Source organism: Rattus norvegicus, chromosome 16 (genome assembly GCF_036323735.1).
Source record: "Rattus norvegicus strain BN/NHsdMcwi chromosome 16, GRCr8, whole genome shotgun sequence".
Classification (NCBI taxonomy): domain Eukaryota; kingdom Metazoa; phylum Chordata; class Mammalia; order Rodentia; family Muridae; genus Rattus; species Rattus norvegicus.
The window spans coordinates 6,128,189-6,143,103 of NC_086034.1; the positions used below are offsets into that span (position 1 = coordinate 6,128,189).

At 50.9% G+C, this 14,915-nt stretch overlaps 1 protein-coding gene across 1 annotated transcript; it reads right to left on the reverse strand.

Moving 5' to 3' along the window:
* Positions 1 to 507: 507 nt before the first annotated feature.
* On the reverse strand, positions 508 to 14,625 carry Itih1 (inter-alpha trypsin inhibitor, heavy chain 1). The gene is given in 22 exon segments (NM_001107291.2): positions 508 to 786; positions 934 to 1,045; positions 1,388 to 1,560; positions 2,274 to 2,475; positions 3,307 to 3,420; positions 3,508 to 3,585; positions 3,952 to 3,972; positions 4,310 to 4,324; positions 4,409 to 4,563; positions 5,114 to 5,253; positions 6,545 to 6,730; positions 6,981 to 7,162; positions 7,967 to 8,092; positions 8,211 to 8,379; positions 8,972 to 9,088; positions 9,174 to 9,299; positions 11,974 to 12,087; positions 12,603 to 12,765; positions 13,115 to 13,219; positions 13,630 to 13,796; positions 14,227 to 14,247; positions 14,516 to 14,625. Coding segments are annotated over 22 exon segments (2,715 nt in total). The 5' UTR covers positions 14,615 to 14,625; the 3' UTR covers positions 508 to 656.
* Positions 14,626 to 14,915: the final 290 nt, after the last annotated feature.

A 14,915-nucleotide genomic window follows, 5' to 3' on the forward strand; every position in this document is an offset into this window, starting at 1 on the left:
CTATCATAAGCTGCCATCCCCACAAGGAAATGTGACTAGGGGGAGGGTCTGAGGTGCTTGCTCCTGTAAGATTTCCTCAGGTCCCCAAATCTACCTGCAAATAGTCTTCAATCGTTCATGTTTACCACGCACCTCACAGCCAACTGGAAGAGTTACACAGGATACACCTGTGATGTGCATGCGTTGAGGACCCGGGTCTGTCATTCATTAGCTGAGGGATTTTCAACAGGTCGCCTAACTTCCATTTCTTCACCTTTTAATGGGCCAGCCTGTAGGAAGCTCTGGGTTAGTTGTGCTGGTCACATAACATCTCTGGGTTCCTGGACCACATGAAGGGTTTATTCAAGGGATTCAGAGGCCATGATGCCAAGCAGAGACAGGATGCAGCAGGTGCTGCAAAATTGGTGGGTTTCCCTCCCAACTCTGTCTCCGTTGCCCATCTCTGGGTCCGATGAGGTCCTGAGCTACCCCCTGATCCCCCTCTCCCCAAAGGCAGCCAACTCTGCATTGGACACAGCTTCTCTTTAATGAAATCACAGGATATCTTGAAACAAAGGGCCAGTTTGCTCAGGAAGGTGGAGCTAATCTGGTGCTAAGCTCGTCCCTCCCACTTCACATGCAGTTCCAGGCAAGGGCTGCTGTGCTAGCTGGAGGGCTCAGAAGATGTCAGAGACGATATAGTCAGTGTGGACGCCATCAATCAGTCCAGCTCCATTGTCGTGGACAAACCAGCAAGACACTTCTGTTCCATGTCTGGGGTCCTTGCTGTAGTCCTTTTGTAACCCTCTGGAATGAGGCGAGATAGTGGCTGTCCCTCTTTAGATCTCCCAGGAAGCTTCCCCCTCCCCAGATGACACCAGGAGGAAGGCCGAGACTTGTGATAGGGAACAAAACGCAGTCAAGAGCAGAAGCGATGGACACGAACCCACTCACCGGGTGACTGTCAGCTGCCGATTCTTAACCACCATTGTGGCATCTGTCTTTGTAGGGTCAGAGCCTGGGCGGAGGTCAAATACTTCAAAATCCAGTGGGGAGAAGAATTGCCCTGCAAAGGTGCATTGGAGGCTGGGGTTACTGATGAAGGGCAAGAGCACAGAGATAACAGAGCGCTACACTGACCTGGTAACCAATGGCTGCCACTCATACAAGGTCCCTCGTGACCCCTGACCTTTCTGTGAATTGTACATTTCTCCCAACATCCCCTAGCTTTGTCTCACCCTACATTCAGTCACCATCTCTAAGAGGGACAAGGCTCTCACTAAACAGCCCATCTCTGAAGCTCTGAAGAGCTCTGCAGCTCTGGAGATCGGCCCGCCATTGAGGACCCACAAATGCATTCCGGCTTTGGAGAATCCACACACAGTTCTGCCTGGCTGGCCAGTCATACCCAATAGTCCCTGTGTCCGGGCTGACATCCGGAAGCTATCCAGCACATAGAAACCCAGGAAGTCCTGGTGGATTGAACTCCCCCTCCATGTTCTGTGGAGGACAATCTCAAAGGTAGCCCCGTCGTCCACAGACACCACCAGGTTCCTCTTCTTGTTGATGGTCACCACTACCCTGCAGGGCCAGGCAGGTATCAGAACAGGATTAGCTACCTTTGTCCTCTCCCTGGTGGCCCTCACTCTGAGAAGGTCTGGGTGTCATTTGTTCTCTCCCATATGTCTCTGTCCTGTATGCCTTAAAATGTCCCAGGCCCTGTGCCAAGTCCTCTATGTAAACCGAATCACCCACTCTGACCTTGTGGAAGGACCAAGGTTCAGAGGGATTAAGTAACGCTCTCAAAGTCACATAGCTAGTAATCAGCGACTATCAGAGTCTGGGTCTTATGAATCCCACTTGTTCCTGAACCTTCCCCCTGATCAGAACACCTCTTCTGTGGCTATGCTGATACCCGGAGGACTTGATTAAATAAATGAGTGAGTAAAGGAAGGATCAGACATGACGGGGGCCAAAATGGAAGACCGGAAGACTCGAACTCAGAGCTGTAAGTAGGAGAGCCATGGGAAAGGAATGGCCTTGTGCCAACTGGCTTTGCTTGGTGAAGGTGGGGGTGGGATCCAAGGCTCCAGTCCCAAAGCTCATGCTCACGAACCAAGAAAAAAAAAAAAAAAGGACAGTGGAGTAGTTCAGTGTCTGGCCATCTGCACAGGCTCTGTGGACATCACTTGGTCACAGGGCTTGGGAAATGTGGGCTCTGAGGACTCAGGCAACACAGTTGGTATGAGAGCTTTGGGCTTTGACCTCCCTCCTGCACAGTCAGGCCCAGTTACCCGTCCTTCTGCAGCACAGCCTGATCCCTCCAGGAGAACACCGGCCCGCCAGAGCTGGGGTTCAGTGTAATGTTCTGAGGAGTCACTTCCAGCTGAAAGTCTGATGTGGGGCTTGAGACCCCCAGTCTCCCAAAGTATGTGCTCTCATGCTGCCCAGGGCTGCCGGCCTTTATCCCAATGAGCTGCCCATTCACCGAGAATCCTGCAGTGGGGTGAGGTGGGGCCTTTGGCATGCCACATATCCTTTCCCGGAGGTCCCCTTCATGCCACAGGTCATCCCACCTCCAGGACTAGTCCTTCACCGCTCCTCCCACCCATACCATAACTACTAAATACCCTACATTTAGCTTTCTCTTCTGGACTCTGGACTCCCAAGGAAAGGAGTGGACATCCTCCTTCTCACGTGGAGACAGATTCACAGGAGGTGTGGAAACATTTGCCAGACCCTGAACAGCCTCGTCCTTACTGACCCCAAGTTGAGTCTCGTGCTCCAAAATTGACACTCTGAGAAAGATTTCCTATTACTTCCTCCCTTCCTTTGTTGAGGGCAAGACAGCTCTGTTCCCGCCGCATCCCAGCCCCTGGCCAATGCTCAACAGACATGGAGTTGGCTGGATGGATGAGGAGTGGGTTAGGGGGGTCAGGAAAACCTTCCCTACGATAGCCTGACTAGGGAGGTGCTTTCCAGCTCTGTATAGCATGGTCATGGGCAGGTGCCTCAGGGCCTGTGTGATGTTCAGGTCCTGATATGAGACAGAGGCTCCTTTAAAAAAAATTCCCGAGGATATCAAGAGAGCACGGCCTGAGCATTACACTAAGTGTGAGGCTCGTTGGGCCATGGGTTCCGTGTGTTGCATGAGTCACACACTCATAAAGTCAGTCAAGGACAAGGCGGAAGAGGAAGGCAAGAGGTGCCTGCCAAGCGGACAATACACAAGGCAGAAGGCAGGGAAAGCTACCCCAATAGATTCTGTTTAACTAGGGAAGATACTGGCCCTGCCCCACCCGGCAGAGGGTATGTTACCCACCATACCTGTGTCAGGGTCCTGCACTAGGTTCAGGATCACACCGGGTTCCTCATTGATGTTGAAGCACAGGCTATCCTCTTTTGTGGGTACATAGATGATGAAGTGGGGATCGGTATCCACTGGGAACACAATATAGAGTGTGCTCCATGGGGTGCTGGTTCAATGGGGCTGATTAGGGGAATCCTTCAGACCCTCCCAAGACTTACCACCTGTCACACGGGTTGGCAACTTTGAGCCTATGGGGTGGGCTGTAGGAGAAGGCTGTGCGGCTGACAGCACAAACGCTGTAGGTGGGAACAAATGGTACTAAGATGCGGGGCAGCACTGTCTCCTAGAGCTAGACCTGCACCCCGTCCGTGCAGTTGGCCTGAAGCTACAACAGTGGGGGCACTAGAGCAGCACGCATGCGCCAGGCCTCTCAGGGTACAAAAGTTTGGTCCTATGACATGATCTGGCCCCCCTGTGTCAATAACTGGGACCCTGGGAAAGCCAGGCCTACACTGGAGGATTGTCCTAAGGAATCCCACGGATGGGAACCAGGATTGGTGATAACCAGGGTTTTGGTCAGAGCTAAGTGTTCAGTCAGATGGCCAACAGGGTACGTAGCAGGAAGGGGTGAAGACGGGGTCCCCAAGATGGCTGCTACTTACTTCTTCTGGGTCCCACCATCTCTGCAGAAGACAAGGAAAACAGTGTTAGCCTCACCTCCAGGGTATGCAGCTCACTCCACAAGTGAACCTTAGGCTGAGAGATGAACTACTCTAGGCTCAGTCCTCTCCAATGTCCTCGACTTCCTCAGACATAGATTGGGTAGAGGAGTTTGATGGAGACTGGGTAGAGGGAAGGCTGGCAAAGGCTCATGAGGCATGAAGGATGCAGCCCTGGGCTTGATGGGAAGGCAGAAGCCCAGGCCAGAGTGGGGTTTGTGCTGGGGGGTGGTGGGGGACATACAGCCCGTGTCAGCTTCCAGTCACTTGATGGTGCCAAACCAACAGGCCGAAAACTCACCTAAGGGCTGAGAATCTGAAAGGGAAAAGAAAAAGAATTAACCCCTGGGGGGACTTTGGGACATGCACCTGCTGACCATGGATCCCCCTATGCCTGTACCCTCTGGGGGCTTGTCAATGATGGGCTCCAGCCCATCCTCGTCTGTCAGGCCTCTGATAGTCATAGAGGTCAGCGGCGTTACGAAATGATAGTCCAGTGACATCTTCAAGATCTGGGACGACAGGTTGGCCCTCTCTTCCCCTTCTGTCTTCATCCTGTGTGTGAGACGTGCGCTTGACTCCTAGGCCCCTCTCTGCACACATGATGGCGGGCGTGCAGCTTCCTGCCTGCTTGCTCACTCTCTGCCTCATTCATCAGACAGCCAAGCGCTCACAGCACCCGCCCCGAGCAATGGCTGCGGGTCAGGGATCTCGTGCTCGTGAGACCCATGGCAGGGCCAAGGCACGTGCCTCAGAGATAACCAGGACGCTTACCTGCTATGAGACCATGCTAACCGGCCTCTCCGAGCTTTGCATTGCTCTCCCATTGAGCAGAGAAGATGGAGAGATTCCCTCACAGAGGATTAGGGCTAAATGTGTCTGGGTGCAGCAGCTCCATAGCAAGTGGCAGTCTGCTGTGAGGAAGCTCAATGGGGCAGATGAGCTATTCTTTTCCAGAACCTCCACTCACATAGAAGACCCCGCACACTGCAGACCCTGAGTGAAGCAGAGGGGGAAAGCACCCCCACCCCCTCAGCCTGCAGGCTCAGAACCACCACTGACTCGACCACACAGAGTCTCCTCCTGGCTGCTGCAGGGACCCTACCTCTTAGCCAGGAGCTCCTGGATAGTGAGGTAGGCCCAGAGCCTCTCCACATGATTCTCTAGCATGTGGCCACGCTCTCGGAGCAGCTTCTTCATCTCTTCCTCGTCCACCAGGCAGGTTGCCTTGAATTCTTGCTTTTCCTGAGAGTCGAAAGAGGAGCAAGGCCATAAGCAATGACAGTACAAGCCCTGGATGGTACCTGAAGCTCTGACCCTTATCTGGCCTCTGCATCTTCATTCTCAGTGCTATCACCTGTCTGTTGCCTGCTGTCATTCATGTTCACTCACTCACTCACTCACTCACTCACTCACTCACTCATTCATTCATTCATTCACTCATTCACTCACTCATTCATTCACTCATTCATTCACTCACTCACTCATTCACTCATTCATTCACTCATTCATTCATCCACTCATTCATTCATCCACTCACTCATTCATTCATTCACTCATTCATTCATCCACTCACTCATTCACTCATTCACTCACTCATTAATTCACTCATTCACTCATTCATTCACTCATTCACTCACTCATTCATTCACTCATTCACTCACTCATTCATTCATTCATCATTCATTCATCCGTGTGTTCATTCTACAGATGTTGGCTAACCACCCCTTGTGAGCCAGGCTTAGCCTAGGCCTAAGACTCAGTTGGATAGGAGGCCCAGGCCTGTCCCTATGAAGTCACTCCCTGGAAGAGGCTAACAGATATCTACTGTTTCTGCTGTTCACTTCTCCCAAGGGTCACAGAGTTCCATCTGGGCTGCCCTGGTCAGCGTGCCATGGCGTAGGCACGTGCCGTGGTTCCCAGCTACAATAGTGAAGTCTTTCCCAACATGTTCTCTACCCCAAGGCCTGCATTGAGTACTGTGTGGGTTTCTCCACTTACCCACGACACATACACACCTATCCACGGCAGTGCTGTCTCTGTGGTGTTCATATGAAGCACAGCCTACAGGCCTGAACAGAGTCAGACTGGATTCTAACTAACTCTTCCCTCCAGGCCCGAGTCCTGAGCCCTCAACCTCACTATGGGTTGAATTCATGCCCCAGAGCCTGGTCTCCTAGAACCTTCCGTACATGCGTATGTAGTTGCATTCACTGGGCCAAGATGGTGGGCCTGGTACGCAGGGTGTGTCCAGGAATGAGATCTAGTGAGAAGCAGAGGCTGCCCTCCCATTCTCTCATGTTTGGGAGGGGAACAGATGGTGTGAGGAATTTTGAGGACTCCTTCTGACTCAAGGGGTGACAAGTAAGTAATGCCACTTTAGTTCCATTTCAACCTGTTCAGTCCCTGTTCCCCTGGGAGGAAGATATTACTATGGGGAAAGAGAGGCTCTTGGGTTGGAAGGGAGAACAGTGTGAGTTTGGGGTGTGTCTAGGCACTGTTCAGTTTCTACAACCCCTCAAAGTTCACCATTTACCCCATGAGCCCGAACATCCGCCTTAAAGGTGCTCAGTTTGTGGTCAGCAATGCGTCCAGCCACCACGATCTCAGAGCCATCATAGTACTGTTTGTGTCGGTGCTGTGTTAGAGCCAAGACAGCGTCCTGGGGGTACTGCAGCTCCACATCTGTCAGCAGGGGGTGGGCTACTTGATTGTAGAAACCCTGCGGGATAGGGATAGGGAGTGTCCCTCAAACAGAGCACCCAGGAACCTGACCAGAAGTCTAGTGACAAAGTGCAGGGTTGCTACTCCACATTAGAGGGGGGAACCTAAGCTCGGAGAGGTTTAGTAACTGCTTATGATCATACAATTGACTTCAACTCTAAATATCCATCTTCTCTGAGTTAATAGGCAAATGGCCACCCAAACCCCATGGCATATTGATGATGGTGTGTGGGAGGGGTCAGGGAGACCTGTAGCTGTTGGGTGGCATCGTGGTCCTCGTAAATTCTCTGGGCCCATCCGTTGTTCTCAATGGACATGACCTCCAGGAAGCTAAAGTCCAGGTCGTGACCAAAGCCAAGGTTGTAGAGCGGGAATCTGCCCCGGATAGCGTTGCGGACATTCTTGAGGATCTGGGAACGGTCCGTCTCCCCTGCAGCCACACATCCAGGCAGTGATGGGATGCTAGATCTCAGGCAGAGGGGATCCCTAGAAGCCTTTGGAAAACATTTCCTGGGAGCCAAGGTTCCTATCCCTCATAAACTTGAGTCCCCGTTGACAACTGGTGGCAGCACAGGGCAACTGCGACAGCTGGAAACAGCTCACTGAAGGCCCTGCCCAGCCATATGGACCTATCACAGGCAGATGTGACTGCGCCAAACTCTCCCATGGCTCCTTGCCACAGCCTGTGAGGCCCTACCAGGCCACCCCCCCCCAAATTTGCTCAATTCTGCTTAAGTCCTTTCTACTGGGCAGGCCCTGCCAAGATCTCTTCCAGTCCCCTTTGCTTCCTTCCAACTCAGGGTTTACTTCTTCCCAGCAGCCTCCCCAGACCTCTCCTGACTCAGGTGCCCCCTGTCAGGAATTCCATAGATCCTCTAGCTTCCATGGTAGAAATTCTCTACACCTGGGTCAGCTTGAGGGCAGAGCCACATCTCATTCTCTTGGTGTCTCTTTTCAGCCCCTTGTCCTGGGCATGGCACAATGTGGGTAAATCCTGCCCGTCCTTTGGGCCCCTAAGCTCCCCAGCTTCATACAAAACCATTTGCTGTTGCCAACTCACAGGACAGAGGTGCACCTCAGAGCTCCTACAGACTTTGTGGTCTGGACAGTTTTTAGACCAGCCCTTGACTTTCTGCCCAGTGGACTCTCCAACAGACTAATATCCAGTATCATCTTGGTCATTTCTGGAAGTAAGGAGATTACCACCTCCCAAGGCAGCCCCTGAGGTACTCACCTTCAGTGGGCTCTCCGTCGGTCAACATGATAAGAATTGAGGCAGGGCTGCTGAGTTCTGGGTGGCTTCCTTGAGCTCTGTTTAAGATCTCGATTCCTCGGAGCAAGCCTCCATTCAGGTTTGTGGCTATAAAGGAGAAAAATATAATATATAATATAATATATAATATAATAATATCATACCAGTACAGTCATTCCCAAGCAGACAGGAGTAACGCCAGGCCATTCTGAGGCCCCTTCCTTACCTCCAGCCAAAGAAAAGCGCCTCACAAAGTCTTGGGCTGCTTGCAAATTGGCGTGAGACGCGGGTACCAGTGAGCCCTTCCATGACTGCACTTGAGACCCAAAGAGGACCAGGTCAAAGTTGTCTACTGGCTTCATGTCCCCCAATATCTTAAGGAGCGCCTCCTTTGTCTGAAAGGACAGGAAGTCAGAGGAAGGACATAGCCACTAGAGGCTGAAGGATGATGGATAGCTCTCTCCAGGAACCCAGGTAAGCCACTGTAGACATGCACAGTGGGCAAGCAGAGGTGACAGTCAAACAGCCCCCAAGGACACAGCATCCTAATAGCATTTGGAGTGTATGCAGGGTGCAGGGAAGGCAAAAGGACTGAGTATAGGGAGAAGAAATGACTGAGAGCTTGGTGTATCTAGGATCATTAAAGAAATCCCCCGTCTCCAACCAGAGCTGTTTTTTCTAGAACTGTCTTGTGCAGACATGGCCTAACTGCCCGTTGGGTAAAGCACTGGGAGCACTAGATGCCAGCCCATAGATCATTTATCGCTCCCAGTGTCTTCTCTACTGAGTGGTTCTCCGTAGGAAACTCTGTGACCCCCAGGCACCATTATCCTCTGTCTCGAAACTGAGAGCTGTGCTCGCCTATGCTTGCATCCCCTCCCCTGTCCATCAGCACGAGTCCCAAGATGCTCTACAGCTAAACCTTCATGACCTTAGGGCCAACCAGAGAAGCTCCTGCTGGGCGAGCTGCTCAAAGCTGCCATTTACCTGCTTCACTTTCTGGCCTTCCATGGACCCACTGATATCAATCACAAAAACCAGGTTCTTGCTCATGTTGGTCAGGTTTTGGGGGGCAAAGAAATGTGTAAAGTAATTGTTGGCCACCTGGAACAGAAAAGAGGCAGGGAGGCCTTTGTCTCAGTCAACTTTCCCTGCCCTCTAGGGCTTGGGCCATGAGCCTTCGACTTACCAGGAGGTCACAGAGCTTGTCTCGGTTCACATCGTAGGTCACCTTGAAGTCTCCATTCAGCAAGGAGGTAGAGCACGTGGGGCAGGACTGCTGCTGGCTCACAGTGGGGCGGAAGAGCACATGACCCTGAAGGCAAAGAAGGTGTGAGGCACCAACGGTGCAAATAGGATGTCCGCAAAACAGCACAAAACATGTGTGCACGTGTGTGCGTGCGTGTGTGTATGCGTGTGTGTGAGTGTGTGTACACATGTGTGTATGCGTGTGTGTGAGTGTGTGTACACATGTTGTGTGTGTGTGCATGGTGTGTGTGTGTGCGTGTATGTGCATGTGTGTGTGCGTGTGTGTGCATGGTGTGTGTGTGCGTGTGTGTATGCGTGTGAGTGTGTGTGTACACGGGTGTGTGTGCATGGTGTGTGCGTGTGTGTGCGTGTGTGTGCGTGTGTGTGCATGTGTGTGTGTTTGTGTCTGTGTGTGTGTCTGTGTCTGTGTGTGTGTCTGTGTCTATGTCTGTGTGTGTCTGTATGTGTGTCTGTGTTTGTGTCTGTGTGTGTGTCTGTGTGTGTGTGTCTGTCTGTGTGTCTGTTTGTGTGTGTGTCTGTGTTTGTGTCTGTGTGTGTGTCTGTGTGTGTGTGTCTGTCTGTGTGTCTGTGTGTGTGTGTCTGTGTCTGTGTGTGTGTCTGTGTCTGTGTGTGTGTGAATGTGTGTGTATACACCTGAATGGGTTTGTCCACAGGCATAGGAGTAAGCCCAGTAGGCCATCCTTCTAGGTTTGAGTGTGTATACTCGTCTGTAGTAAGAGAAAAGACTATTGTTTTTTGCTCCTGAATAGTTGGGATTTCTGTAATAATCACCAGCATTTAGGATTGAAATAATACCAGTATGCTAGTGTAAAAGGTATCAGCCACCTGGAACTGTAGGGTTAAAGGCTGTAAGCCATCATGATAGCAATGTCCATGATCCTGTGATCCCAGCATTCAAGTGGCTGAGACAAGAGAATCTCTAGTTCGAGGCCAGCCTGGGCTACACAATGATATAATGAATATGGTCTTTAAAAACAAGTAAGACACAGCTTTGTGCATGGGAAAAGAACAAAATAAAACAACAACAACCCTCAGTCATTTGATTGGCAAAAAACTAGAAAGGAGAGGGAAGGCCCAGGAAGATGATGTCATCTAGTCGAGTGGTATTGGCATTCACAGAAGCTACGAGTGACTCACCACTTTCTCTATTTCTGTACTTTCTATGTTTTCTTTAAAGGATTTTAAAGGTTAATTAGCTTGTGATAATAAGATATGTTCATCTTTTACAAAAGAAAGACCTGACAATGACTGTTAGACAGACGACCCATCCCCGACCCTCTGGAAAATAAGTTTGCTAGCATTTCGAGGTGTCTGGCTTAGTTTAAAAGGCATTCTGGATTTGGGGAGCGGTTCAGCAGGTAAAGTGCTTACTGATGGCTGATTCTGAGCCTCAGAACCCGCTGACAGGTGGAAGACAAGTGATCCGCAGAGCCGTCCTCATCACTCCAAACACATACGTGTGGCGTGCTTGCGCACACATAATAATAATTAATAATAACTTTTGAATAACGAAAACTAAAGGCAATCCCAATGAACTGTAAGAGACACTCTTTTCAGTGACTTGTGGAGTCCCTGCACAAAGGGTGAGAGAGCTGAAGGTTGCTCTTGGCCTGGGTTAAGGGCCAGTTGGGAAGCAGGGCGTTTGCAAGGCCCCATAGTGGGTCAAGAACAAGACTTCTGGGGTGGCAAGTGATAAGTTCTCGGATAGGTCACAGACCATTCCAAACCTGTGTGTCAAAAACAAATAACAAAACAAAAAGCTAAGGGTTGTTTTAAGTGTCCAAGTGATCTTCCACGGACAAAGATGAAGCTGGTACAAGTGGTCAGGACACAGCAGGTTGCTGAGACAAGTTCTTTCCTACCTCAGATCAGACTTGGCTGAAGCAGGAGGCTAGAACGCTTCTGAGATTTCAGCTGGATACGTCCACCACCCGCTACAGTTTGGGTATGGAGAGTCTTAATGAAGGAGAGTGTATTGAAGGCTTGGTCCCTGGTGCAAGCAGGGTTCCAAGGTCTGGCTTTGAGGGAGCGACTGGATCATGACGCACTGCCTCCATCGTCAGACTGGCTAATCCACTGATGAACCCAGAGCGTGAATAGATTACCCAGAGTGGTGGATCACACCTGTGATCCCAGCACATGGGAGGGTGAGCCAGGAGGATTATTTGGTTAAGGACAGTCTAAGCCGGATGATAAGGCCCTTCCTCGATAAAATATAACAAAATTAAAAGAACTAAATAGACTCTAGGTTTGTGGTTGAACTGAGAAAAGTGAAGCTAGGTTGGAAGAAGTCGACTGGAGAGGTGCCTTTGAAAGTTAAGCTCGCTCGCTCGCTCTCCTCTCTCTCTCTCTCTCTCTCTCTCTCTCTCTCTCTCTCTCTCTCTCTCTCTCCCTCTGCTTCCTGACTGCATAAGCTGAACAACCTCTATTCCTGCATGCATTTTTTTCTGCCATGATGTTCGTTTGCCGTGTTCCAGAAGCAATGGAACAAGCTGACCATGGATTGAGCGCTCAGAAACCATGAGCCCAAATAAATCCCTCTTCCTTGAAACGGTTTCTCTCCATTATTTGCCACAGTTGATGGAAAGTCTGGCTAATAACTCGGCGTGGCAGCCTACCTACACTGCCTGCTCCCGTGCCCAGCCTGGATAGTTCATAAAGGCTGAGCTGAGCGGAGAAGCCTCTAAGAGTCCATTCCCCACCGCTTGTTCTTCACATACCTTCTTCCCCGAGAAAGACTTCTTGATGGTTTGAGCAGCCAGTTCCTTGCTGAGGAAGGAGGCTTGAGCATCCAGCCTGCTGATCCCCTGCGGCTCAAAGATGTCCACATCAATCTGCACCGTGGAAGACAGTCCTGAGCTAAGGCCCACTTGGACTAGCACCAAATTTCAGCCAAGAGCCCTGTGGAGCTGCCTTCTCCCACTGTGTGCACTATCCCCCAGTCCTTAGCAGGGCCTGGCTCATCTTAGGCAGTCCGGAAATACTGACTGAAAGATGCTTGCACATGCCTGAACACTCCAGCCTCGCCCCTCATGCTGACTGATACACAGTTGTCAGTATTTTTTTTTTTTTTTTTGTAATCTGGTGGCAGTCCTGGAAAACCCAGGGGGTGTATTTAGTAGATACATTATTGGGGTGCCATGGATGACAGTAAAGCTGGGAGGTTCAGGGGGCTTCCTGCCCGGGAAGAGCCCACAGGAACCCACTCTGAGGACCCAGTCTCACTCTTTGTATTTTCGGGTCTGGGCTGAGGGAGAAGGCTGAAGCGGTGCTGGAAGCCACAGTGGAGGTTGGGGTTGGGAGTGGGGAGGAGAAAGAGAAGAGTCCTGCCTGGGGACTTGCAAAGTACCTCAAAATGGTGTACCAGCTGCTTCGGTCTCACTTTGATGACGATGTCATACTGCGTAAGTCTCCTCTTTAGTACCTCCTCATAGGTGAGCTGGAACGTGGCCTTGCTCTGGGCTCCAACAGTGATGTGGATGGTAAACTGCTCCATATTTCTTCCCGAGGCCCTGGACATGTCACCAGAGGCCACAATAGGCAAAGGGGTGACGTGTGTTGTTTTGACACCTAAAGCATGTCCCTCAGAACCAGTTTCTCTTATTATCACACCATCCCCCAAGATGACCTCAACTGGACAGTGAAGGCTGGAGCTCAAGGATGACACCCATTTCTCCACAAGACAGAAGAAGATCAAGGGTGCCCAACCCTAGCCCTAGATGCCAGCTAAGACAGGTTTGTTCAAGCTTCTCTCCTCCTGGAGATGCTCCCTACCCAATAGCATCTCACAGTCCCTAGCTCTATCCTGAATGGGCAGAAGGGAGAGTCCTGGAGGCTTGGCCACTAAGGCCTGGAATTTACCTGACAAGGCCAGCATTCTCTCCTGAAATGGCTGCCTTCCGGTATTGCTTCCATGCAGTCACTTTGTCCTTTATGTCCCCAATGAATGCATTCCCATCTGCTGTTCTGCACGAAAAGGAAAAATCCCCAGTGGTGGTGACCTGACTTCACTGCCTCTCGGTTGTCCTCTGAGCCTAAGACCCTGTCCACACAACTCCTTGAAAAGGGAGTCTCTGCTGTCCGCTGCCTCTGCTTTCCCTGCTCAGAGGGCCCATGGGAAGTCAGTAGATAACCATGGTCACAGAGGCCACATCGCACTCTGGCTCTGCTCCTCAGGTCAAAAGCTTTGAGAACAAGCAGTCCAGATTTTCTGTATAAGGTGGGAGGTGATAACTCTGAGGGACCTCTTTCCTCCTGCCCCTCTAAGCTGTGCTGACCACGACCCAAGTGAGATCTGGGTACTCTGGCCTCAGGCTGAACAGGTGAATGGACACCACCAGAGTAGAGTGTAGGAGTTAGGTAGGGCATGCACGCACATGGCAAAGTCACTGATGAAGGCTGTCTTGGGGATTTCCACATCAAAAGCCACTTCCCTGGCTTTGTTAGCACTGTTGACCACTTGACTGGTGATGACGTAGTGGGCAAAGCGAGAGGTGACTTTGCAATTGACTTTCAAGCTCCTGATGGACACACCATTGACTGTCTGAAGTAAATAATAATAATAACAACAATAACAATAAGAGGAAGAAGAAAAAGGAGGAGGAAGAGGAGGAGGAGGAAGAGGAAGAAGAGGAGGAAGAGGGGAGGAGGAGGAAGAGGAGAGGAGGAGGAAGAGAAGAAGAAGAAGAAAAAGAAGAAGAAGAAGAAGAAGAAGAAGAAGAAGAAGAAGAAGAAGAAGAAGAAGAAGAAGAAGAAGAAGAAGGGATTTTTCCCACTCCAGAGTAAGGCGCCCAGATTCCTGAAGAATATAGCAGTCTTCCCAAGAAGACCCCCTTTCTTTGCTGGAGACATGAGGTGAGCAGTCACATTTCAAGCGATGGGACCCCTGCCTCTTGCACTGAGAGAGGGGTGAGAGAAAGCAAACCTGCAGAAAGGGCCCCATCTCAGACCCCTTTGCCAAGACTTCAACTTACTGTGTCCACAGCCTGTCGCTTCTGCAAAAACAAAACCACAGCCGAGTGTGAGTGGGGAAGCTCAGGGACCCTGATCCATTTATTAAGGGGTGGGAATGGGGTCTGTGTTCTCTACTCCTCCGCTTCCCTCCTGCTGCTGGGAAGCTCTCTCTTCAGGCAGAAATGATCCGGTGGGAGGGGGTTGAGGGGTGTGGGGGTGGGAGTGGGGAGCTCATGTCCCTGATGCAGGGTCTTCTGCAGCCCCAGGGCCTAGGCAGGCCTGTCTATGCTTAAGGGCTTAGTCACATACCTCATTGCCCCTGGGTCTGCCTGTTGCCAAGCCCAGAGCAGGCATGGTCTGCAGAGTGAGGAGACACAGCAGCACCCGTAGTCCTGTGACACCATCCATGGTCTCCAGGCTCTCGCTTCCTGGTCACTTTCCCCAGACCATTAGTTAATACTGTGCTGGACAAACACAGTTTAAACATTAGACACAGCGGAGGCAAATAGCAGGATTTAGGGAATCAAAACTTGGCAATGAGCTAGCTCTGTAGCTCATTGGTAGACGGCATGCACAAAGCTCTGGATTTAATTCCTAGGACAATATACATAAATATGATAAAGAAAAAAATCAACGTGTTACTTTTGCTGGTCTGGGGTAATAGCTCAGCAGGTAAAGGAATTTACCACAAAGCCTGATGACCTGAGTT